This window comes from Rutidosis leptorrhynchoides, chromosome 10 (genome assembly GCF_046630445.1).
Source record: "Rutidosis leptorrhynchoides isolate AG116_Rl617_1_P2 chromosome 10, CSIRO_AGI_Rlap_v1, whole genome shotgun sequence".
Taxonomy (NCBI): domain Eukaryota; kingdom Viridiplantae; phylum Streptophyta; class Magnoliopsida; order Asterales; family Asteraceae; genus Rutidosis; species Rutidosis leptorrhynchoides.
In genome coordinates this window covers 320,444,186-320,468,567 of record NC_092342.1, presented here as the reverse complement: position 1 = coordinate 320,468,567, position 24,382 = coordinate 320,444,186, and the positions used below count along the sequence as shown (strand labels likewise).

The following is a 24,382-nucleotide window of genomic DNA, read 5'->3' as shown; positions in this document are numbered from 1 at the left end:
AACGATTATCGTTGTAATAACGTCTTAATATTTATATATCATATTAAGATATATTAGTACATCATGTTATCATTATAATGTAATAATTTAACATCTCATTAAATATAATAACAATGGGATTAATTACATTTAATGAAATCGTTAACTTAAAGGTTTCGAAACAACACTTACATGTAACAACTAACGATGACTTAACGACTTAGTTAAAATGCATATACATATAGTGTATTAAGATGTATTAGTATACTTTTGAAAGACTTCATGACATGTATCAAAGTACTTCTACTTAACAAAAATGCTTACAATTACATTCTCATTCATTTTCATCAACAATTCTACTCGTATGCACCCGTATTCGTACTCGTACAATACACAGCTCCTAGATGTACATACTATTGGTATATACACTTCAATGATCAGCTCTTAGCAGCCCTTAATGAGTCATCAAATATGTGGGAACCATTATTTGTAATCTAGTATGAATTATTTAGCAAGATTACAAAAATATTATTAATCATTCATGACTTATTTACAAGAAAACAAACTTATATATCCTTTATATCTAATCCATATATCACGACCTAAAACACATACAAACACCTTCATTCTTCAATATTATTCATCTAAATGAACTCTCTCAAGTTCTATCTTCAAGTTCTACGTGTTCTTCATAAATTCTATAAGTTCTAGTTTCATAAAATCAAGAATACTTTCAAGTTTGCAAGTATACTTCTAAGCTTTCTAATCCATTCCAAGTAATCATCTAAGATCAAGAAACCTTTGTTACTTATAGTAGGTTATCATTCTAATTCAAGGTAATATTCATATTCAAACTTAGATTCAATTTCTATAACTATAACTATCTTAATTCGAGTAGAAAATCTTACTTGAACTTGTTTTTGTGTCATGATTCTACTTCAAGAACTTCCAAGCCATCCAAGATCCTTTGAAGCTCTAGATAATTTCTTGTTATTTACAGTAGGTTTACCTACTATACTTGAGGTAGTAATGATGTTCATAACATCATTCGATTCATATATATATAACTATCTTATTCGAAGATTTAAACTTGTAATCACTAGAACATAGTTTAGTTAATTCTAAACTTGTTTGCAAACAAAGTTAATCCTTCTAACTTAACTTTTAAATCAACTAAACACATGTTCTATATCTATATGATATGTTAACTTAATGATTTAAAATCCGGAAACACGGAGAACACCGTAAAACCTGACATACGCCGTCGTAGTGAAACCGGGGGCTGTTTTGGGTTAGATAATTAAAAACTATGATAAAATTTGATTTAAAAGTTTTTCTTCTGGGAAAATGATTTTTCTTATGAACATGAAACTATATCCAAAAATCATGGTTAAACTCAAAGTGGAAGTTTGTTTTTCAAAATGGTCATCAAGACGTCGTTCTTTGGACTGAAATGACTACCTCTTACAAAAATGACTTGTAACTTATATTTCTGACTATAAACCTATATTTTTTCTATTTAGTTTCATAAATTACAATTCAATTTGAAACCATAGCAAGTTGATTCACTCAAAATGGATTTAAAACGAAGAAGTTATGGGTAAAACAAAATTGGAAAAATTTTACTTGTTGTAGCTACGTAAATTTTATAACAAATCCCTAGTAACCATAACTTAACTAACTTATATTGTATTATACATGTCTTGATAGACCATAGACACGTATACAATGTTTTGACATATCATATCGACGTCATCTATATATATTATTTGGAACAACCATAAACACTCTATATGCGGTAATGATCGAGTTAGCTATACAGGATTGAGGTTGATTCCAAAATAATATATATACTTTGAGTTGTGATCGAGTCTGAGACTTGTATGCACTGGGTCATGGATTGATTCAATTAGTTATATTGATTTATTTCTGTACTACTAACTGTGGATAATTAATTGTGAACTACTAACGTTGGACTGCTAACTTAACAACTTAAATCGTTAAAAACGTAAATAAAATATGTTGTGAATATATTTCGATCATACTTTGATATATATGTATATATTTGTTATAGGTTCGTGAATCGACCAGTGGCCAAGTCTTATTTCCGGCAAAGTAAAAATCTGTGAAAGTGAGTTATAGTCTCACTTTTAAAATATAATATCTTTGGAATGAGAATACATGTAGCTTTATAAATGTTTTACTAAATAGACACAAGTACGCGAAACTACATTCTATAGTTGGATTATTAAACCGAATATTGCCCCTTCAAGTCTGGTAGCCTAAGAATTAGGGAAATGGCCCCTAATTGACGCGAATCCTAAAGATAGATCTATTGGGCCTAACAACCCCCATTCAAGTTATGAATGGCTTTAGTACTTCGATTTATATGGTGATTGTGATTGCCAATTTATGACATACTTGCGAGTATGCGGGGAATATTCTATATGCATTAAAGTTAATGTCGGTTACCAGGTGTTCATCATATGAATGATTTTTATACACTTGCGAGTGTAAGATTATTGAATAAATGAAATCTTGTGGTCTATTATTACGATTTGATAAATATATAGGTTAAACCTATAACTAACCAATATTTTTGTTGACGTTTAAAGCATGTTTATTCTCAGGTGATTATTAAGAGCTTCCGCTGTTGCATGCTAATTTAAGGACAAGAATTGGAGTCAGCATGCTTGTAATATATTGTTTAAAAACTGCATTCGGAGATTTAAATCGATGTGTAATATTGTTGTAAACCATTATGTAATGGTCGTGTGTAAAACGTTATCTTTTAGATTATCATTACTTGATAATCTACGTTATGGTTTTTAAACCTTTATCGATAAAATAAAGGTTATGGTTTGTTTTAAAAACGAATGCAGTCTTTGATAAACGTCTCATATAGAGGTCAAAACCTCGTAACGAAATCAATTAATATGAAACGTTTATAATCGATATGAACGGGACATTTCAAGGGGCTAGTTCGTATTTAATTTGGCTAGTTTGCTCTGTATTATGTGAAGAGCCAATTTTATTATCTGAAGAATCGTTTGAGACTTCAATCCATTCATTTGCCTTTTCTAATTTAATGTTTATTCCAACCGATTTCTCACCTTTAATCTCCATCGATGTCTTTTCAAAAAATTTATTGGGGTTATACATTTTATTAGGCTTTTCTCTTTCAGCAGCCTCTATATGTGATTTATATAATAAATTAGGGTTCATGAGGCTATCTGTTCTCTCAGGCGTATCCTCAGATTCACACAGAAAACTAGGGTTTGATGGATTTGTCTTCATTCCCTTGGTAGTTTATGTGATAACATCCGATTTTAATAAATAGTTATACAACACTCCTTTTGCGGCCGTTTGAGAGGAAATTAGATTTATCCGATTACCTCCGGCCGATTGCTGTATTTTAGCTTTAAAAAAGGGAATTGAGGGTTTTACCCTCACCCTTTTGGTCATTTTGCGTATTTAAGAAGAGAGATTTAAGTTCGACTTACCTCTCGTTGATATCTAAGCTAAAAAAGCCGTGGTTCTTCCAGTTAATTACTGTAGTGCCTTTGTCGGTTGCCTCACGGTTGTTTCCGGACATCGCCACCGTTGACGCTATCCTCTCCGTCTTCAGCCCGAATTCTTCTATTTTGATGGTGATCTGTGGTGGCTGTCAGACAACATTAAGGTAACTGTTTTTGACAAGCCTTGATTGCTTGCATTTCTCACTTTGTATGTTATTTTTGTTGCAACGAGTTTGATGAATTGAGATACCGTCATCTTTTGACATGGCAGCTTGGTTCAAGAAGCTAATTTCATGCTTCTACATATTTGAGCTACCGTCAATTTTTGACATGGCAGCTTGATTCTCGGTAAATGATTGAAGCTATACAATGGTTGCTTTGATTATAGGATTAGCAAACCGTAAGCTCTGATACCATGTTGATTAATTAGAAATTAGAAGCTAAAAATATTGTGTAGATTATTGATCGGTGATTATTTCACTTGAATTGATAAATTTACAATTAGTAGCTATCTCATTTATAATACAAAATGTGTAACAGCTAATTCTATGTTTGGAATGGAGCCTTGTTACTTTCGAGGGGAATCTCCTTTATATCCCTTTTTATATTTGCTTATATCTGTTGAGCATGTTGTACCGCTGAACTTTGTTGACTTGTGATATTCTATATCTGGAAGAGATGAAAGTTCCTTTCTGATCCAAAAGGCTAACTATCTCTATTTTTGCTTCAACTTTCTAACAGCTCCAACTTATACATTCGGTTTTGGTAGATATGCAAATGTACTCGAAATCTGTTTTCATATAACCTATTGCTATTGTTAAGATATTGAAAGTCTTTTGGGACGGTTCTTGTGATCTCAGTGTGATACGAAAAAAGGTAAATCAAAAGTAAAGTGGGCCAAACTGTGTCTTCCTAGGGCCGAAGGGGAACTTGGTATTTGTAGGTTGAAGGAGTGGAATGTGGCGCTCATGGCGACCCATATATGGCGTCTTTTTACTAATGAGGTGTCATTGTAAGTTCAGTGGATACACTCATACCGCATTAAGGAGAAGAATTTATGGAAAATCTCAGTTAGTGTTGATGCAAGTTATGGGTGGCGTAAGATTTTAAGCTTGAGGCCATGTGTGCAGAATTTTATTGTTTATAATGTTGGCAATGGGCAAAAAGCTTCAGCATGGTATAATGTTTGGAATGATATCGAACCTCTCGTTAATATCATTAATTATAGAGGCATGCAGAGAGCAATTTTCAACATGAAAAGTAAGGTATGTGATTTGCTTTCTGAGCGCAGTTGGAACTGACAACAAAGAATGGAACACCAATTATCCGGCAATACAAAATATTTCAAATGTGGTGTTTACTGATTGGCAGGATGTGGTCCGTTGGGAGAATCGTACTGACAGCCTATCCATGTTTTCGGTTGCATTAGCTTGGGAGTGTTTAAGACTTCGGGCTATTGAAGTGGGCATGGTTTGGGGTTGTTTGGTATTCGCAATGCGTTCCACGTCATGCATTTACGGTATGGTTGCTAATCGGTCAACACTTGAAAACTCAAGATAAAATGAAGGCTTCGGAGGTGTAAGACATAATCGCATTAGTTTGTTCATTGTGTAAAAGTGTTCCTGATAGTCATGATCATTTATTTCTTCTATGTCCTTTCTCGTCTTAAGTTTGGCAGAACATGTGCAGCAAAGTGCAACTTCCTATCACTGTTTATGATTGAAACGTTGAACTGATGTTTTGATTCCTTACGGTTTGAGAAGATTTGCTTGTAGTATTGTGGCAAAGTTGGTGTTTGTTGCATCTGTGTAATTCATTTGGCATGAGCGATATAATCATCTTTTTATTGGTAAAATGAGAACTTGTGATCAGCTTATCGAGGTTATTGTTTATGTAGTCGGGTTAAAGGTGATAATTAACCTTATATTACTAAAAGTGGTGGAAAATTATATAATTTTATTTATATTTAATTGTAGTTTTGAGTTTGCGTTCACACTATAAACGGTCCCTCAACTTTGTCTATATTTCCACATCGGTCCCTCAAATTTACACTTTTTAGGGCTAAAAAGTGTAAATTACATAATTTAATTAAAATATAAAAAACTAAATCCACCCGAATTTATAACGGGCCCTATCTTCTCGCTGGGTGCGAGTTAAATTTTTCAGAGACCACCGTTCAACTCGAAAAAATCTTACCAACCCAACGGGACTAACTATACGTGAAACGGACACTTCTAAAAAAAACGCCAAACACAACGACAACCCTTATCTTCCCGCTCGGCACGAGTTAAATTTTTTCGACGGCAGCGCCAGATTCGAAATAATCGAACAAAACGAAACTAACCACGTTCGAAACAGACACTTTTTAAAAAACGCTAAACACAACGACAACCCGTATCTTCCTCCTCGACGCGAGTTAAATTTTTCCGACAGCACCGTTATACTCGAAATAATTTTATCAACAAAACGAAACTAACTACGTTCGAAACGGATACTTTTTAAAACAACACTGAAGACGGCGACACCTACAACGGCGCTTAACACATGGCCCGTTTTCCCCTCTGTAAATACACAACACTACATTAAATATGAATATGCAGGCCAAAAGCCCCCGCCGCAACGCGCGGGCCGATCCGGACTAGTTGTTAACTAGAATCGGGGGCGGAACATTTAAGGGACCAAAGGGGGTACCCCCCCCCCCCCCCCCCCCCGATTTCGACTAAAAAAAAATTACGGAAAAATAAGGTTTTTTTAGTGTTTACCCCCTTCGATTAGTTTCGCCCCATCCCGAGTCGGTGTCAAGTTCCGCCACCGACTAGAATGATTCGGGTCAAGTTCCGCAGTTGAAAAGGGATTGACACATCACTTAGTTATTTGTTGATTTGTCTTGTTTGATTATTGGCTTGTTCTTAAGCTTTTCTTTTATTTAGCAACTGTTGGACTGTAGGGGATGCTTTGTAGTCCGTTTCTTTGTACATCATGTACATATTCTTATTAATAAATTTCACCGGGTATATAACTTTTACTCAAAAAATATAATATAATTTTATTTTATGTCTTAAAATATGAAGGAAACGTAAGAACTTAGGACACCTTCGAACTCTCTAAAAGAGTCGGGTTTTAAGAAATATAATTCCTAAAATTGACATTTTTTTCTCATCTTCTAGTTTATATTCTTCCATAAAATCACACTCAAAGTGAATTTAACTAAGAAACTCGTAACTATAGTGATTCTTAGAGCACGGAAAGTGACTCGTTTTTTCAACATTTATATTTCGAAACACCATGAACTAAAGTCGCCCCACTTCACCCCCGAAGTTCCATCCAATATTCCAAACAGAGATCGAGATTTATTTTTTTTTCCCTTTATTCTGTAATTGTTTCCTTTTATTTCTCTTTCATTTATTACTTTATTATTATGAATTATATTATGAATATGAATATGAATATGAATATGAATATGAATGAATATATCAATATGAATACAAAAGTACACTCAAATTCTAATATTGATCCATATATATTAAATTCGCATGATGAGTATGTTTGGCAAAATTAGTCGGTAGCTTTTAGCTGTTCGGTGATAGATTTTTAACTTGTAACTCGTAGCTGTTAGTTTTTATATGTAGTTAGGTGTTTGGTAGAGTATTTGACACTATTAAAATAAAAAGTAAAATAACAAACAACTATGAGCTTTTTCTCAACCATTACTTCTAGTAGCCTTTGTGTATATTTGACAAAACTAGCTAATAGCTTTTAGCTTATAGCCGTTAGCTGATAGGCGTTAGATTTTAGCTGGTAGTTGATAACTGTAAGTTTTTTTATATGTATTTAGATATTTGACAAAGCAGAAACTGTTAAAATAAGAAGTAAGATAACAAAAAACTACGAGTTTTTTCTCAAACGTTGGATCTAGTAACTTTTGGCCTATATTATGTGTCTAAAAGTTTTAAGCTCTTTTAACCAAACATGTTTTTTATTATATGCACGTTTTTTCATAAAAGTTAAAAGCTCATAAAAGTTCCAAAAAACTTGCAACCTAACATACCCTTTAACTTTTAGCTTTTTCTTGATTCTAAAAATTTTAAACTCTTTCAGCCAAACCAAACTTTTTTTTTTTAACAATTCTTTTAGAAAAGCTAAAAGCTCTTAAAAGCGCCAAAAAACTTGCATTCAAACATACCCAAAACCTCATCGAAAATGTAAAATAACACAGATACACAGAAATTTCGTACTTAAAGTTATTTATATATTATGAACATTTACATTTTAACGATAGATTTTTAGCTAAATTTGGTATGTATGAAACAAAATATAAACTTTGATTACGGACTAATTTTAAATGACAAATACACACTCATTTTTATCCACGACATGACTTGAACTCATAACCTCGCGACTAATGAAAGTCAAGAAGCCCTTTGGTAAATAAAAATAATAATATATTTGAGTGACCTATAAAATATAAAATATAAACTTACATGACCTACAACAATTTTTACTTACTAGTGGTACCCAAAAATAAAATGACATAGTTGGGTGGCCTTCAAATATATACTCGGAGTTCTTTTTTAGAAGTTGTAGACTTTCGTAAGGGGAGATAAACTGACGAAGAGTTTAAAAGGGGTTTAAAAAGCGGTATATGGGCTTTTTTTTTTCGGGCTTAAAATGTAAGAACTTACTACGAGTAATTTATTATATTTTTATACTTCAAATCAATTAATTAAATTAAAATTTAAAAAATTAGTAATTAGTAATAAAAGTAATCTTTCAATACTAGATGAACTGAACAATGAATCACTTGGATCACTTCGCTTCCATCTTCATCAAGACACTTTAGTTGGTCACCCTAGATTAAACATTTACGGTTTAAATTAAATATGTTTATCTAATTTTAGTGGAACTTAGACCGCGTTTGATAAAACTTGATGATTTAGCGTTGAATGATTTATTGTCTAAATGATTAAAGGTCTCTCTAAATAAACTTTGTTATGTATGAAATAAGTAGTTTGATAATCATTTGGAATGAACGATATGAACTAGATAAAATTACATTATGAGCTTGTTTCTTGAATAAAAAAAAATCAATATACTTGTTTTTGATATGATTTGAGAATGATTTAACAGAATATTTAGGTGTTTAACGGTTAAAAAAGTGTTTCAACTTTGAATGATTTATCACTGAATATTGAACAATTCAGAAGCACTTGTTATACAGAGGTTAGAAGCAAATGCGCTGAATACTGAATATTAAACTATTCAGTATTCAACGCTTAGTTCAGTATTTAGCACTGAATCAACAATTAAAATGTAAACAAACACACCCTTACTTTAGAGTTATAAAAGCTCTAGGGTGATTACCCTAGATTAAATACATTTTTTTAAATTTAACTTCTTTTAGTAGACGAAAATAATAAAGTTAGAGACCTGCATGGGCCATTTTAATTTTTGGAGACCCATGTTTAATCTCCAACACATCACTTTGGGGCCTTGACTTTCGAAAAGAAAAAAAAATTAAAGTTAGAGTTTGAAATCAGATTGTTAATTTTGATAATATATGTTTCTTATGTACTTTATGGATGTGCATTGTGGATCTTGCTTTTTAAGGCCTGTTAAACTTGGATCCAAAATTATTCTTGACCAAAGTTGCAAAGCCCACATTACAACATATTTACAACGATCCTTAATGTATATCTACAATCGATAAGTAACCAAGTAACTAAGGTTACTTGTTTAACTTGTTGAGAACACTAATTAAAATCTTATCGCTACTAGCATCAATTACTCATTCATTTATAACTTTTAATGCTAAATGGTAAAGTGTTGTTTGTTTTTTAAGATGTTTTTGTTTGAAAATCTTAAACTATATATCTAGAGAAAAAGAAGACATTATTTTATCTTATATTTTAAAAAAATAGAAGTCTGAAGTAAAAACATCTGCGAGCGACCTAATAAAGTATGTACAATAAAAACAAACGACACCTAACTGAAAATTAATATCGCCATCCCGGTGCTAGAAGGGATTCACAATCTTTAAAACAATTCGATGCTTAACACGGATAAATTACTAGTGAACCATTCGTATGTATCCACCATATATCAGAATACTCATCCTTTCGGGTAGCCCGAAACAATGAAAACCTTATATATATATATATATATATATATATATATATATATATATATATATATATATATATATATATATATATATATATGTGTGTGTGTGTGTGTGTGTGTGTGTGTGTACACACACACACACTTATCTAATGAAATAAACAATATAAGTTGAGTATATATCATTAAACAGTACTTGTCTTTTTGTGTTACGTGTATACTTCGAGAATACAAAAGACTTTATATTAATATTCTTACATGTATTATTATTTTTTATTCTCGACAGATTGAAAAAGTTCCGTTAAAGGATTAAGGAACTATGGTAATCCTTCATCCAATGAAAAATCTTGGAAGTTGGGTCGGTTTTTCAAAAAAGGTCTTAAATGCTTCGAGTTTGGTCTCTGATTGTGTTTTGTTTGGAAGAGGGCAATAAAAATGAGATATTCATAAAGGAATAACGGACAATAAATTCGGGACGATGAGAGTATATTAGTATTATTATTATTATTATTATTATTATTATTATTATTATTGTTATTATTATTATTATTATTATTATTATTAGTTATAATATATAAAATATAAAAGGTACAAGAAAAAATATAAGGCCTACAGGTTTTTTTTTTAAATCTGTGCGTTTGTATGGAGCCTCCTGATATGGTTTCAGGTAGGGATGACAATGGCTATCCGATTCAATAGATATCCACTCGATCCACCCGCTTCGCGATGGCTAGGCGGCTCATCCCCACGCCGATTCATTTATTTATTCCTTTATTTTAGATAAGCAATATGAACAGCGAACCATGAAATAAAAAAGTTCCAGTAAAATTACTTTTGATATTGTTTGTGACTCGTTGTCACATTTTGTACGTAAATCGAAGAGAGAGAAAAAGAAAGTAGCTAATAGTAATAGTAATAATAATAATAAGAAGAAATAAGAAATACGGTAATAAAATAACAAGAAGGAAAATTGTGTTGGGATGGCCGTGAAGATGTGGGAACATACAACCGACTTCGACTTGATTGTACGACGGTCATTTTATTTTTTTGTTGTTTTTGGGAAAAATAGAAGAGAAGATAAAATATAGAAGGATTTGACGGGGCGGCACGTGGCGACCGACTAGGTCTCGGGATCATACCCGCTCTAATACCATGTTAAACATTCTAAACCACGTGCTTATTATTCAATACTCATCGAATATTTATAGTACATATAGAAACCCTAATAAACATGTAAACCCTAACAGATTTAAGCCTACAATCGGTCTTGGGCCTAATCTAATCCGTCTAACAGGATGAACCTAAATGGACATAAATGAAAAGTTTAATCCATAAATATATCTATTAGCATATGAAATACATATACAAATTCATAAAAATAGATATATGCTTACATGATTACTATTTAAATGCATTTACTATTAAATTTATATTTAGCTTTCAACCGTATAATGAAATAATTATGAAATATACAATAAAACAAGTATATTTAACAAAATAAACATACAAGTTACACATTTAATTTTTCGTAATATATGTTTAATAGTAAATTAAAAAAATTGTGTTATATTTTCGACAAAGATTACACATTTATGTGGATATATTTTAATTATGTCATGTTATATTTATCTTGCTATAATACGTTTTTGTTTTCATCGTAGATTAGAAAAATATTATGTACTATAGCATTTTTTTTCTAGTATCTAATAGAGATCCATTAACTCACTTAATCTGGATATGTACATGGATGGATAAACAGAAATTAAATGGATATGAATATGGATATGGATGAACAAAAAACTAAATGAATATGGATACACATATCTTGATCCATTGCCATCCGTAGTCCATGACAAGTTGATCCATATTAAGGATTCATTAAATTTCTCGACAGACTGAAAAAGTTCCGTTGAAGTTTTAAGGAACTATGATAATCCTTCAACCAATGAATAATCTTGGATGTTGGGTCGGTTTTCAAAAAGGTCTTAGATGCTTCGAGTTTTGGTTCGTGATCTTATTTTGATTGATTTGCTAACTGTTTTTACTTTTTCATGTTGATTTAGATTACTCCATGTCATAAAAAGTAGATTCATCCTTGATGGTGCATTGATTGCAAATGAAACTATCAATTTTCTCAAGTCAAAAAAAAAAAAAGAGGGTTAGTCTTCAAAGTCGACTTTGAAAAGGCGTTTGATAGCCTTAATTGAGAGTTCCTTTTTAATGTTATGAAAAGCATGGGGTTCGGGTCCAGATGGGTAAAGTGGATTGAGGCTTGCCTTAAGTCGGCTTCAATCTCTATGTTGGTAAATGGTGCACCGACAAACGAATTTACACTTGGAAGAGGGTTTAGATAAGGTGATCCCCTATCACCTTTTCTATTCATCATTGCAACGGAAGCTCTTAATATTCTTACAAAAGCGGCTACTGAAAAGGGATTATTTCGAGATGTAGAGGTAGAGGAAAATAAGGTGCCTTGTTTCGCACCTACAATATGCCGATGAATGATGATACAATGTTTTTTGGAGAATGGGATAACTCAAACGCTTTAAACTTAAGGAATCTCCTAAAATGTTTTGAACTTTCTTCGGGGTTGAAAGTAAACTTCCATAAAAGTTGCCTATATGGAGTTGGTGTTGATTTCGAGGATAGGAGCCGGATTGCTCGACTTTTAGGGTGCCATGTTGGAAAATTTCCATTCATTTATATTGGACTACCAATTGGTGCAAAAATGAACAAATCAAGTGATTGGAAGCCGGTCATTCAGAGATTCAAAAATGGACTTTCGAGTTGGAAAATGCATTCGTTGTCATTTGGAGGAATAGCAGTGTTAATCAAATCGGTTATAAATAGTCTCCCGCTGTATTACTTCTCGCTCTTTCGTGCTCCGCCGAGTGTGATAAAGTTACTAGAGAGTGTGAGAGGGTTCTTTTGGGGGGGGGGATTCGAGTCAAAAAATTGCATAGGTCAAATGGGAAAATGTTATTAACACTTTCGGGAATGGGGGGTTGAATATCGGGTCCCTAAAAAGCAAAAACCTTGCCTTATTAGAGAAATGGTGGTGGAGGTTTAGAAATGAAACCGAGTCTTTTTGGGTAAAAGTTATTAGTAGCATATATGGTTCGTGTGGTGGTTTGTTGGCGGGAAGTGAATTTATTCACTCTCAACCAACAAACCCTTGGCGCAACATTATTTTAGCAGGTACATCCATAGACGAAATGCAAGTTGATTTCAAGTGCTCGTTCATAAAGACAATAGGTGATGGTGGTACAACGCTTTTTTGGAATGAACGTTGGATCGGGGATGACAAATTGTGCAACTTGTTTCCTCGTTTATTTATGCTTGAAAGTTCAAAAAACTGCAGCATCAAAGATCGATTGCAAAGGACTTTTGATGGTGTTATTTCGACATGGAGCTGCATACGTGCCCCCTCAGGCAGAACCGAAACTGAGCTGCAGTCTCTCTATTCTCTATTAATAGGTTCGACAATCAGCAACAACAGTGACAGGTGGAGCTGGAGTTTAGCGAATAACGGTTTCTTTACCGTGAAAAAACTCTCTTCTATAATTGACTAACAACTGCTCGGCTCTTTTTGTTCTCCTCAAGGTACATCCCAAAACAAGCTAGTCCCATACAACGTCGAAATCTTCATTTTGAGAGCTAAAAAAAAGGCTTTCGGTTAAGCTAGAGCTCGACAAAAGAGGTATTGACCTTAATAGCGTAAAATGTCCCTTATGTGATGAAGATTTAAAGTCGGTGGAAGATTCGTTACTATCTTTTAAGCATGTGGCGGATATTTGGTCTCGGGTTCTTAAATGGTGGGGATTCAATTGTAGCTATTTCTCAAATCTCGCGGAGATTTTAAGTGACAATGGCCCTTCCTCCTCAACAAGTAGCGGTCGTGTAATTTGGCAAGCGGTTAAATGGATTGCTTTGTACCTTATTTGGAAAATCAGAACAAAACGGTATTTCAAGATAAATCTTGTAACACCCTGATGGCTCTAAATGAGATACAAACACTTTTGTTCGAGTGGATTTCAACAAGAGCAAAGAAGAAAAAATTCGATTGGTTATCTTGGATCGCAAACCCTAGTGTTTATCGAAATAACTAGTGATTTAGTTTGTAGTTTCGTTCGTATATTTCTATTACCTTGGTTGCTCCCTTTGCAACTTGTATCGTGTTTTAGTCTGTGAGCTTCTTTGTAGCCTTCACCTTTCGTTGTATATTTTAATATCTAATAAAATTTCGTTTGCGTTTTTTTTTTTTTTTTAAAAGAAAAAAGATTACTCAATGTCGTCGTCTTGGCCTTTTTTTTTTTTGGTGATGCTATCTTGATGGTTTCTTAAAGCCTACTTCTTCATTGAGTTTGAGATTTATATTGTCGATTTGACAGTTATAACAAAGTTAAGTTTCAGATGACTCAAAAGTTTTGGCTAGTTAGGACGTTAAATTCTTTAATGATTTAATTCATTTTTTATCTACTTAATTCATCTTTTTTGGGGAATAAATGTGGCCTGAATTAAAAAAAAAACGAGGAATAATATTAATAAAATTAAGTTAAAATTATAAAATAATTATAATATAATAATAATAAATAATATAATATATAAATAAACAATTACTCCTTTTACTCCTTATATATAAAATAGAAAATAAAAAATAAATAAATATAAATATAAATATAAATATAAATATAAAATTAAAATAAGAACAAGGAAAGACAGGGGAATAGGGTTTGGTCACTTCATTTCATTTTTCCAGTTCTATCCTTCCCGGCTACAAACCAAAAAAAGAGAACCAGTGTGTGCGCTAACAACAAAGAAAATAAAAATTAAAAATAATTATCTAATCTAATCTAATTCTAAAATAAATTAATTGACGAATCGATTTGCTTGATGTTGTATACAACGACGGTCATGATGCTCATAAATCTCTAATCAAACCTCCAAATGCGACATTATCACCGATATCGATCCAGAAACTTCGATTCAACGAAAATGCTAATCGGAAAAAGAGCGATCCGGTGATTCGCTTGTGATTTGATTATATTTTATAGAGATTTATTAATTTTTGTATATCGTTGATTGATTTATTGAGAAAAAAATAATAAGTAATGAACGGAGGTGATGAAGGAGATGTTACGGAAGCTCCGGCAGGTCCACCACCGCCGCTTGACTGGAAATTCTCTCAGGTGTTCGGTGAACGCGCCGCCGGTGAAGAAGTACAAGAAGGTAAATTAGGTTATATTCATTATATCTGTTCGTTTTATTATTATTATATTATTATATTATAAGCTTGTGGATCCGCATGTTAGGGTTTGGATAGTCTGTTTTGATCTGTTTGTTAGATCGATGCATTAATGATTTATCGTTCGATTGCGCAAATAATTAAGCTAGGCAATCTGATTATACTTGAATACTTGTTTGAGTTGGTGATTTGGAGACTACACTCTCACATGTATGCTAATGTAGCTGTTATTGTAGATACACAAAAGTAGCGTTTTATGCAATTGAGTACAGTATCTGTATACATGCATACATGACCATACTTATGCAATTTATTATGATATGATAAGAGTTATGAGATTAAATAGGTAGTTATATACGTATTTGAATTATTATTGACTGTTATACGAAGATGGTTTATTTCAACTGATTATGGCTTTGTGATGGTACTATATGTAACTTTAACTCTAGTTTCTACATTGTGACGTTTTTGCGTACTTCTATGGTATATAGTCTTGATGATAGGTTCGTGTGCACTTATATTACAGTAACACTTTTGATGACTAAATTGTTTTGGAAACTCGTGATAGTTGTAAGCGTTATATTTGATCACGTAGTGCTGCAATGACATTATGGGGTTGACATGTACCGAAACATCTTTTATTGGAAACTCGTTATAAGTTGTAAGCGTTGTATTGTATAGAGCCAAATGTCTACATAATTTCCTCGTGCTCGACATGGAACCGTGTACAAACGTTTTCGGCACTCTTAATAAGGAAAGTTGACCTGTAAGAAAATCATTACACGAGAATGAAGAGTTTCTTGTGTTGAATTTTGGTGGAAATCCGATTTATACCTTTATGTTAAGATCATAAGGAGGTTGTTATTATGACACTACGTCAATACAATATCTGTCAGCCATTAAAGATTTATTTGTCTGATATACGAAAGGCATCCTTGTTCAGCCGGGTATAACTACCCTTCAACTTCTATGTTGATATCTCGTGTTTCATATAGGATATATAGGATATTGACATATTGTTTTGAAAATAACTAAGTTTTTCGTCATAGCTTCCCAAAATGCAAGAGCGAGCAAATAGAATGATCACATTCATTAATGCAACTATATTTAAATGAGAACAATGCTTTGATGGTAGCAGATGTAGGCGATCAAGATTTTTTTTCTAGCAATTAATTAACTTCTTTTTCCAGTTCACTTTGTAACCCAATTATAAAACTTGGTTTATGTCAACTGACTACCGGCGCAACTAAATAGTTTTGTGGTGTTCATGTTTAGCTCGTGAATATACTTCGTTTTTTTTCTCCTGCTGTATTTTCGTTTTGTAAAAAAGGATAGAGACCTAAGACGAGGTGCGAGAAGTAGCTGGGGGTTGTGAAATTTATGAAACATAGTCGTAACCAACGTTTCTAGAACCGGTTTGATACGTCCAATTCAACCGGTGACTAGGGAACTGGCAGGTGAACGGTCCGCTGTAAACAGTTTATTCCCTAAGTTTTGAGTAGTCAACAATCGGCCGGTTCTGGTTGAATCGGTGATGCCGGGAAACCGGAATCGGAATGAAAACCGTTTTTTTTTTTTTTTTGTATTTGACTTATCGATGATTTGTATTCATAATTGGTTACGGTACCTCGCATTCTGGCAATAACGAAAGAAAGAAAAAATGGGATAAGACCGTATTGGTTTATTTTCTTCAAAAATTTACTTTTCTGGCCATGTCACCGGAGGAACCAGAGATGACTTTTACGGTGACAGTAATAGCGGTTGGGGAAATTTAGGTTTAGTATGAAATATTTGAGAAAGAAGTGTAGTGAAATGGTAGTACATTGTTTGGAAACATAAAAGGTGGACGAATATTAAGATGATGAACAGGAAATCTACTAGAGCGGTCATTGTATTTAATTTCTTTTTCTTGGCTTTCATACTATTCATTAGTTTTTTTTTTTTTTTTTTTTTTTTTTGAAAGGCAAGCTTGCATCAGTCCGGACCGAAGCCTAGTCATGCATCATTTGCCTATTCATTAGTTTTTAGAAGCCCAAATAGGTAAAAGATCTCATAAATAGTTAAGTGTCTAACATCTACATTAAACCAGTCGAACCAGCCCAACCTGTTGAACCAGACCTCCAACCGGATCAACTGATAAACTGGTTATTAAAACATTGCTCGTAACTTTTTGTCACCTGTAGTTATTCAGAGAGGTCCACCTTCCGTAGGTAAATCTATAAATATTTTTTTGAGATGCGGTCTTTCAAATTACATACCGTTATGAATAATCTGTGTAATTTATCTATCGCACATGTTGATACCAAAAGTCATATGCTTTTTCAATAATTCTTTATTAGTTCTAGACCATGAAAATTCTACCTTCTGGCGGGTGTATTTTAAATGGTTTGATTTCCCATGAAATGTAGAAGGGTAGTATTGAATGACTATGTATACAGTTAACTAATTAGAGATATGGATCTTCACTCAATAATAGAAAATATTATATAGACCTCTATTTAGCTCGTATGTAAATTGTTTGTTCACCTATTGATTTTACAGTCTTGTTCTTGTTCTATTTTATTAACACGTAGTCCACTTGCGATTGTGATAAAATATCTGATCTATTTGCTTTTTCGTTATAACAGTTGACATCATCTCAGCAATTGAGTTCGATAAAACTGGTGATCATCTTGTAACTGGTGATCGTGGGGGCCGGGTGGTATTATTTGAGAGAACAGATACAAAGGAGGTCAGTTGTGACTGTCAAGTTCGAACCATGGTGTCCATATTATGTTGATTTCTTTTTATTTCTAAATTATTAAATTCTGTATTATATGTAGAATGTTGGAAATAGAAAGGATTTAGAGAAGACTGATTACCCAACAAATAGGCATCCAGAGTTCCGCTATAAAACTGAGTTCCAGAGCCATGAACCTGAGGTTTCTATTAACTTTCCTGTCCATTAAAGGGACTTATATCATGTTTCTTTCTATTAGTTGATGGATATATACATTCTCATATTATATCTCCAACTTTTCTTTCAGTTTGATTATTTAAAGAGTTTGGAAATTGAGGAGAAAATCAACAAAATTAAGTGGTGCCAAACATCCAATGGCGCCCTCTTCCTTTTATCAACTAATGATAAAACCATTAAGTTCTGGAAGGTAACCATTCTAATTTCTTTTCTCCCAGTTGGACGTTTGCTTATGCTGTATAGCACACTTTTATTATTATATCTATCTCTAGTTAAGTTATATGAGATTCTCTTTGTATACTTGCTGTCCGTTGTGGGTGAATTTCTGATACTTTCTTGGGTGTTACACAGGTCCAAGAGAAGAAAGTCAAGAAAGTCGCAAACATGAACATGGACACTTCCAAAGTTGCTGGAAAGAGCAATACTGCTATTTCAAGTGTGTCTTCCAGTTCTAATTCATATCTTGCAAACGGGGGATACAAAGACAAATCTACTGCTAGTTTGAGCAACGATTTCAAATTTCCTCCCGGAGGCATCCCATCACTACGTTTACCTGTGGTAATTTTACGACTCATGCTGTATGTTTTGTTGCGTAGATTATTAATTTATTTTTATTTTTTTTGTATTTTAAACCAATAATTTTAAATATAGCACGAAGTATGTGAAAATTAATAATTCTATAACAGTGGAGGGGTTGGATTTCCGTTTTTGTGTTTTATATATGAGTTAGCAAAAGGCCGTTTCACTAATCCCTTGGTAAAAATAAACCCTTGGTCAAAAATGGTGGGCTACACTTGAAAGCAATTGGGCCCAGCAGAGCGGGCTGGCCCAATTACTTGTTAAGTATAGAGTTGAAGTCCGGTACACATAATGCAATGTCACATAATGCAATGTAGAAAGTTCAACAGTCGAGTCTCACATGCTGTGTAAGTATGAGGTTGGGTTGTGATCTGTGCTTCTCCATGTTAGAAGCAATATGTCCCATGTGGCATCAGAAGGGTGCTTTTTTGATTCTTTTTTAATGACATGTGCTTTTGGTAACTCGATTTGTGCTTGGAAACCCCTTTTTATGTTAAATGTTTGTTCACTAGTGTTAGCACTGTAGGTATATTCTTCTGAAACAATTTACAACTACAATCAACTTCTATTGAATTTACCATGTTTTTCATGAAAAACAAACTGTCCCAGGGTGGCACATTCTCTCTCTCGGTCACATTATCTCTATTTTTACTATTTTATCTAGTCATCAATATTAGTGTTCGATTTTTTCTTTGTTTTGTAGGTGACTAGTTATGAGACCAACCTTGTTGCCAGATGTAGAAGAGTGTATGCTCATGCACATGACTACCATATTAACTCGATTTCAAATAACAGGTTATCAATTATTTCTAGCTAATGTTACTTTTTTGATAGACATTTGCTCTTAATTGCTCGAATCTCGTGTTTCACTATGGTAATTAGCAATAATTGTGCATGTTTTTTCTAATAGAAATTTAGTTGTCCTTTGTGTTACCAAACCAAAGTATATTTTCTTGATGTGTTAGTCGATTTGGCAGTTAAGAAATCCACGAGTTCTTTTTTTAAATGTCCCCTTTGTTTGAACACAATGCTTAACCAGATATTTTGCTGTCTTATTTAAGCAGATTTCATCAATAATAATTTGGTTTGCTGAAATCCTAGATGCAATTTACATGTGCAAGCACCTATGCGTCTGGGCATTATATGTATTGTATGTGCACGTTTAGGTTAATATGCTCTTACGCCTCCTTTTTTCTCCCTTATAATGCATCAGTGATGGTGAAACATTCATTTCTGCTGATGATCTTCGGATAAACCTTTGGAATTTGGCAATTAGCAATCAAAGTTTCAACATTGTGGATGTCAAGCCTGCCAACATGGAGGATCTCACTGGTACATCTTTTTAACAGTTATCTAATGCATAACCTTCAAGTTGTTTTTATTGAAAGGGATTATGATAATATTAGTTTTGTAATTATAACTAACACATACATTAATTTTACATCCATGTGTAACATAATTCTCTATATTTTACTTTTAAGCATGACTGTAAATCTGTTTTTTATTGCAGAGGTGATCACTTGCGCTGAGTTTCATCCTACTAGTTGTAGCACACTAGCTTATAGTAGTTCAAAAGGTTCCATTCGCCTCATTGATTTACGTCAGTCTGCACTATGCGATAAACATTCTAAATTGTAGGTGTTTGCTTCTACTTAATATTCTGACATAAATTATAAAGAAATTATTGTTTTTTATATTGCGTGTCTAGATGCATTGTATTCTTTATTTAGAAGTAAATGTAGCATTGATATACTCTTGTTACAGATTTGAAGAACGTGAAGCACCTGGTTCTAGGTCATTCTTCACTGAGATTATAGCTTCTATTTCTGATATAAAGTTTGGAAGGGATGGAAGATATATACTTAGTCGTGATTACATGACACTTAAGGTTTGTTATAGTTCCTTGTTTTGTATGTTTCGGGAATTTAGTATTATCTGTCCTTTTTTAGTCTGGACATCTATACATAATAACAGCCTGTCCTACAGGTTTTAGTAAATATAATAGATTACAAATGGTAACTAAATTGAACACATCTATATAAATTGGGCTGGTTTCTTACTTCATATTTCATCTCCGACGGTTAAGCTTTAGAAAATTTAGTTAAAAAAGGTTCAAATGGATCCTGAGTAACCTGAAGTGAATATAAAAGCTTTTAACTTTCTCACCTGCTTTATTATTGTTCCACAAGTGTAACTTTTGTAATCATACTCAATACTGTTTTCACAACTTTTGTTATTTATTATATTATCTGTTGGTTATATATCAACTTGATCTAATATATGTTACAATTACAATATAAAAATGCTCATTTTTACTTATTTTCCAACCTTCCAATTTTGTCACTTCTGAATTCTCATAAAATCATCATCTCTTTCTTGTGTCACCATAAATATAGTTACTTTGAGTATTGTATTGATTCCCTTGATTAGCATTCAGAGGTATCCGTATCCCCTTATACTCTCATTATTTGAGGGCTATTATAGTTTCTAATTGTTAGCCATAACATTTGTTCTTGTAAGCAGTTATAAATTTTTTCTATGATTTGTGCAGCTCTGGGACATTAACATGGACTCTGGTCCAGTTTCAACATTCCAGGTTCATGAACATTTAAGACCTAAGGTATACTTACATTCCTCAGTTCTATACCAAACTATTAACCCTTGTTTTTTTTCTAGTCTGCATTGATGTTGTTGAATTGCTTATGTTCAGCTATGCGATCTCTATGAAAATGATTCAATCTTTGATAAATTCGAGTGCTGTCTTAGTGGTGATAGCCAGCGCGTGGCAACTGGTTCTTACAGGTAAAATATGTTTCAGGTTTTTGCTATTAATCTTCTTTTTCGTCTTATTCTTGCCATACTTATCTGGTCGATACAATTTCAGTAATTTATTCCGTATGTTTGGATGCGGTCCCGGCAATACTGAAGCTACGACTTTGGAAGCTAGCAAAAACCCAATGAGGTACTTAAATTTGCTTAAAAATTATATCATATATTTCTTCATATGTGCTTGGATAATAGACACTAGTGCTATAATATGTATAGGATACAAGTGCAGACCCCTTCAAGGCCCTCTAGATCTCTTAGCAGCAGCATAACCCGTGCAGTTAGACGAGGTCAGTTGTCTTCTTTTCTTTCACTGTATACTAGATGTCACAATATCAACACAATGGGTCTTTTTGGTGTCTTATATCTCATGCAGACCAAAAAAATTGGTCAAATGGGCCAGGCAGGTAAAAATAACCCAAAATCTGTTTTTAATCCCCACAACGTACTAAACCGTTATATTTTAAAAGATATTGAGTGTAATATGCAATAATGATTTTTTTTACTTATAATCAATGATTATACATAATAATGATTTTTTTATACATGATAAAAAAGGACAAAATATTACTAGGTTAAGGGTGCGTTTGATGGCCTCTTAATTAAATGGTTCAACATTAATGCTGAGTCGTTCAACTTTCAATGCGTTTGTCTATCACACACGTGAATCACAAATGATGCTAAACCGTTCAACAATTTGTGTCGAACCATTCAGACTCGTTCATAGGTTCATTCAGAACCAAGTTCAATCAGAATTTTTGAATCATTCTAATTTTGAATTTTGAATCACTGAACGCTTAATCGGTATGTTTTATCAAACGCACCCTAAGTTTAAGTTCAATTGGATGTGGCTTGTCTTCAACTCTAACTTCTTTTGACTTGTTGCCCGCCTTTCTCATCTTGTCACCCTATCCGTTTGTAGTCATAATTTATCGATTGTATAGCTACAAATTTTTGTTCATCTTAAAGTAAATGAGAAAATTGTATAGGAGGGGGAGAGACCCCAGTGGTGGATGCAAATGGGAATTCATTTGATTTCACAACGAAGCTGCTCCACCTGGCATGGCATCCAAGTGAAAACTCTATTGCTTGTGCCGCTGCAAACAGCTTGTACATGTATTACGCATGAAACAGATCTGGACTATAGCGACGTAACACATACTACTATATGACGACTCATATGGACGGATTCTTTCTCAGAGCAACTCAGGAGGCCAAACATTCTGATGCCGGGGACGGTTCAAAAGATCCACGAAAACAAATTGCATTCCTTTTATTTTTTGTTGTTAAAAAAATAATTTTTGTTTTTACTTTTTGTGTTTGGGTTGAAGTGAGGAAGGAAGATTAAGACTGTAGCTCTCCTACAACCTTAAAATATATGTTGCTTTTAGGTTGGTAAGTTAAAGATGTAGTTTAGCTCTTTCTGATATATGTTTATATATTTTAAGTAATAATTCTATGTCATCATATCATATACAGTTGTTTATTTGTTAGATTTCTCTTACATTTCTAGTTAATTTTTCCTTCTATATTATTAATACATTAAATTAAAATTAATATTAATTTACTGGGGCTCCATTTTTTTTTTTATCTACTCTTCTACGTTGACTCCCGATGGCTTGCTATTGGGTTGCGTCATTCCTTAATGATGGAAGAAACTGACGGCATTGTCTAGCCATCTGCCATCAATGATCCGTGGTGCTCTTCGCCTTTTTGAAGCATAATCAATCACGATGCCTTGATTTGTAGTATTTGTTTTTAATTTAATTTTGGATTCAAAGAAAATGAGGTTATTTTTATTTTTGTATTTTAATTACAGTATAATATATAATACTAGGGGCTCCTGTGCAGTGATGGTTTGTACGGCTTTTATTTTTTCATTTTTCATATAATAAGAATAATTGTAATTAGTAATTTAATTTTAAAATTTCGTTTTTTTGTATAATAACAAGTTTAATTGCTAAAATAATTAAGTGGGTCCATATGATGGAGAGAAAGGATGTCATGGATTCTATTGAATCTGTTATTTGCAAGTGATTGCCGATGGAGAGCAAACGTTGACGTGACAGTTTGTCTTTGATGAAAATTGTGTGATGAATGTAAATGGTCTAAAGATTTAAGAAATTAGATTATTTTTTTTTACAACAATTGGGATCATTCGAAGAGGACTAAACCACCCGTTACCATCTCCCGTTTCGATTATGCCGATGCAGCGATAATAGCCCCGCCCCCATCTTCAAAGTCATCATTCACATTGACGACTACACAACGTAAAAGTCTCCCTCTCCAATAAATTTGCTCTCACCTCTCTCCTAAAAACTTCTAACCCTAACAATTCTCAGGTGAAACGACTCGTCCATATTACTATAAACGTGGTACGTTATTCATTGGTCCCATAGCGAGGTATTTGACCTCTATATGATACGTTTTAGAAAATATTGCATTCGTTTCATAAAAAGCACACTATTATTATACATAATGCATGTTTTAAACAAGTGGGCGATTATTTAAGAAATAATCCCCATAATACATCGGTTTCCAAATACTACACACGTGACATAACAGTTGAATATAATACATGACAAAGGTTTTATTGAATGCAACACTTCATTTAAACAAAAGCATGAGACTCCATGCACAGCTTGCTCAGATAATGCAACATCGGAAGACTTTCTTAAGGATCTGAGAATAAACATGCTTAAACAGTCAACACAAAGGTTGGTGAGATATATAGGTTTAAAGCTAGCATCGATATAAATACAGACCACAAGATTTCATAGTTATAAATATTTCAATAAAGATATTCTATAAGTTATTGAGCGCTTCGGTAACCATACTTAACCATTAATGTGGCATATTCCCTTTATTATGAAATCTCCCTACACTGTACCAAGTGTAGTAAAAACGAAGTACTATGCAACCATTTACGATACTAGAGCGACTAGCCCGGTTGGGATTGTCAAACCCGATAGATCTATCAATAGGATTCGCGCTTACATGTTCTTACAACATGTAAATATTAGTTACCAAGCTATTAGGGAAGATATGCAAGGTGGTACAACTCAATGTATAATATATTTCAAGTACTTGTGTCCATGGCGTAAAACATAAAATGCATGTATTCTCATCCCAAAATATTTTTTAGAGTTTAAAAATGAGACT

At 33.1% G+C, this 24,382-nt stretch overlaps 1 protein-coding gene across 1 annotated transcript; it reads left to right on the top strand.

The window, feature by feature from the left end:
* The first annotated feature begins 14,369 nt into the window (after positions 1-14,369).
* Positions 14,370-22,713, top strand: LOC139873173 (serine/threonine protein phosphatase 2A 55 kDa regulatory subunit B beta isoform-like). Its single transcript, XM_071861105.1, has 14 exons — positions 14,370-14,843; positions 17,487-17,590; positions 17,682-17,780; positions 17,886-18,005; positions 18,167-18,373; positions 19,098-19,189; positions 19,608-19,726; positions 19,905-20,028; positions 20,159-20,282; positions 20,946-21,014; positions 21,105-21,196; positions 21,279-21,356; positions 21,440-21,510; positions 22,210-22,713. Exons 1-14 carry the CDS (start codon positions 14,726-14,728, stop codon positions 22,347-22,349), a joined length of 1,557 nt encoding a protein of 518 aa, XP_071717206.1. The 5' UTR covers positions 14,370-14,725; the 3' UTR covers positions 22,350-22,713.
* Positions 22,714-24,382: the final 1,669 nt, after the last annotated feature.

Bases quoted from the DNA above. Each gene is read 5' to 3' on its own strand.
- LOC139873173 (XM_071861105.1), top strand. From the start codon at position 14,726: ATGAACGGAGGTGATGAAGGAGATGTTACGGAAGCTCCGGCAGGTCCA. The intron at 18,374-19,097 runs GTAATTTTACGA...TTTGTTTTGTAG, and splicing joins CATCACTACGTTTACCTGTG to GTGACTAGTTATGAGACCAA. The intron at 21,357-21,439 runs GTACTTAAATTT...TAATATGTATAG, and splicing joins GCTAGCAAAAACCCAATGAG to GATACAAGTGCAGACCCCTT.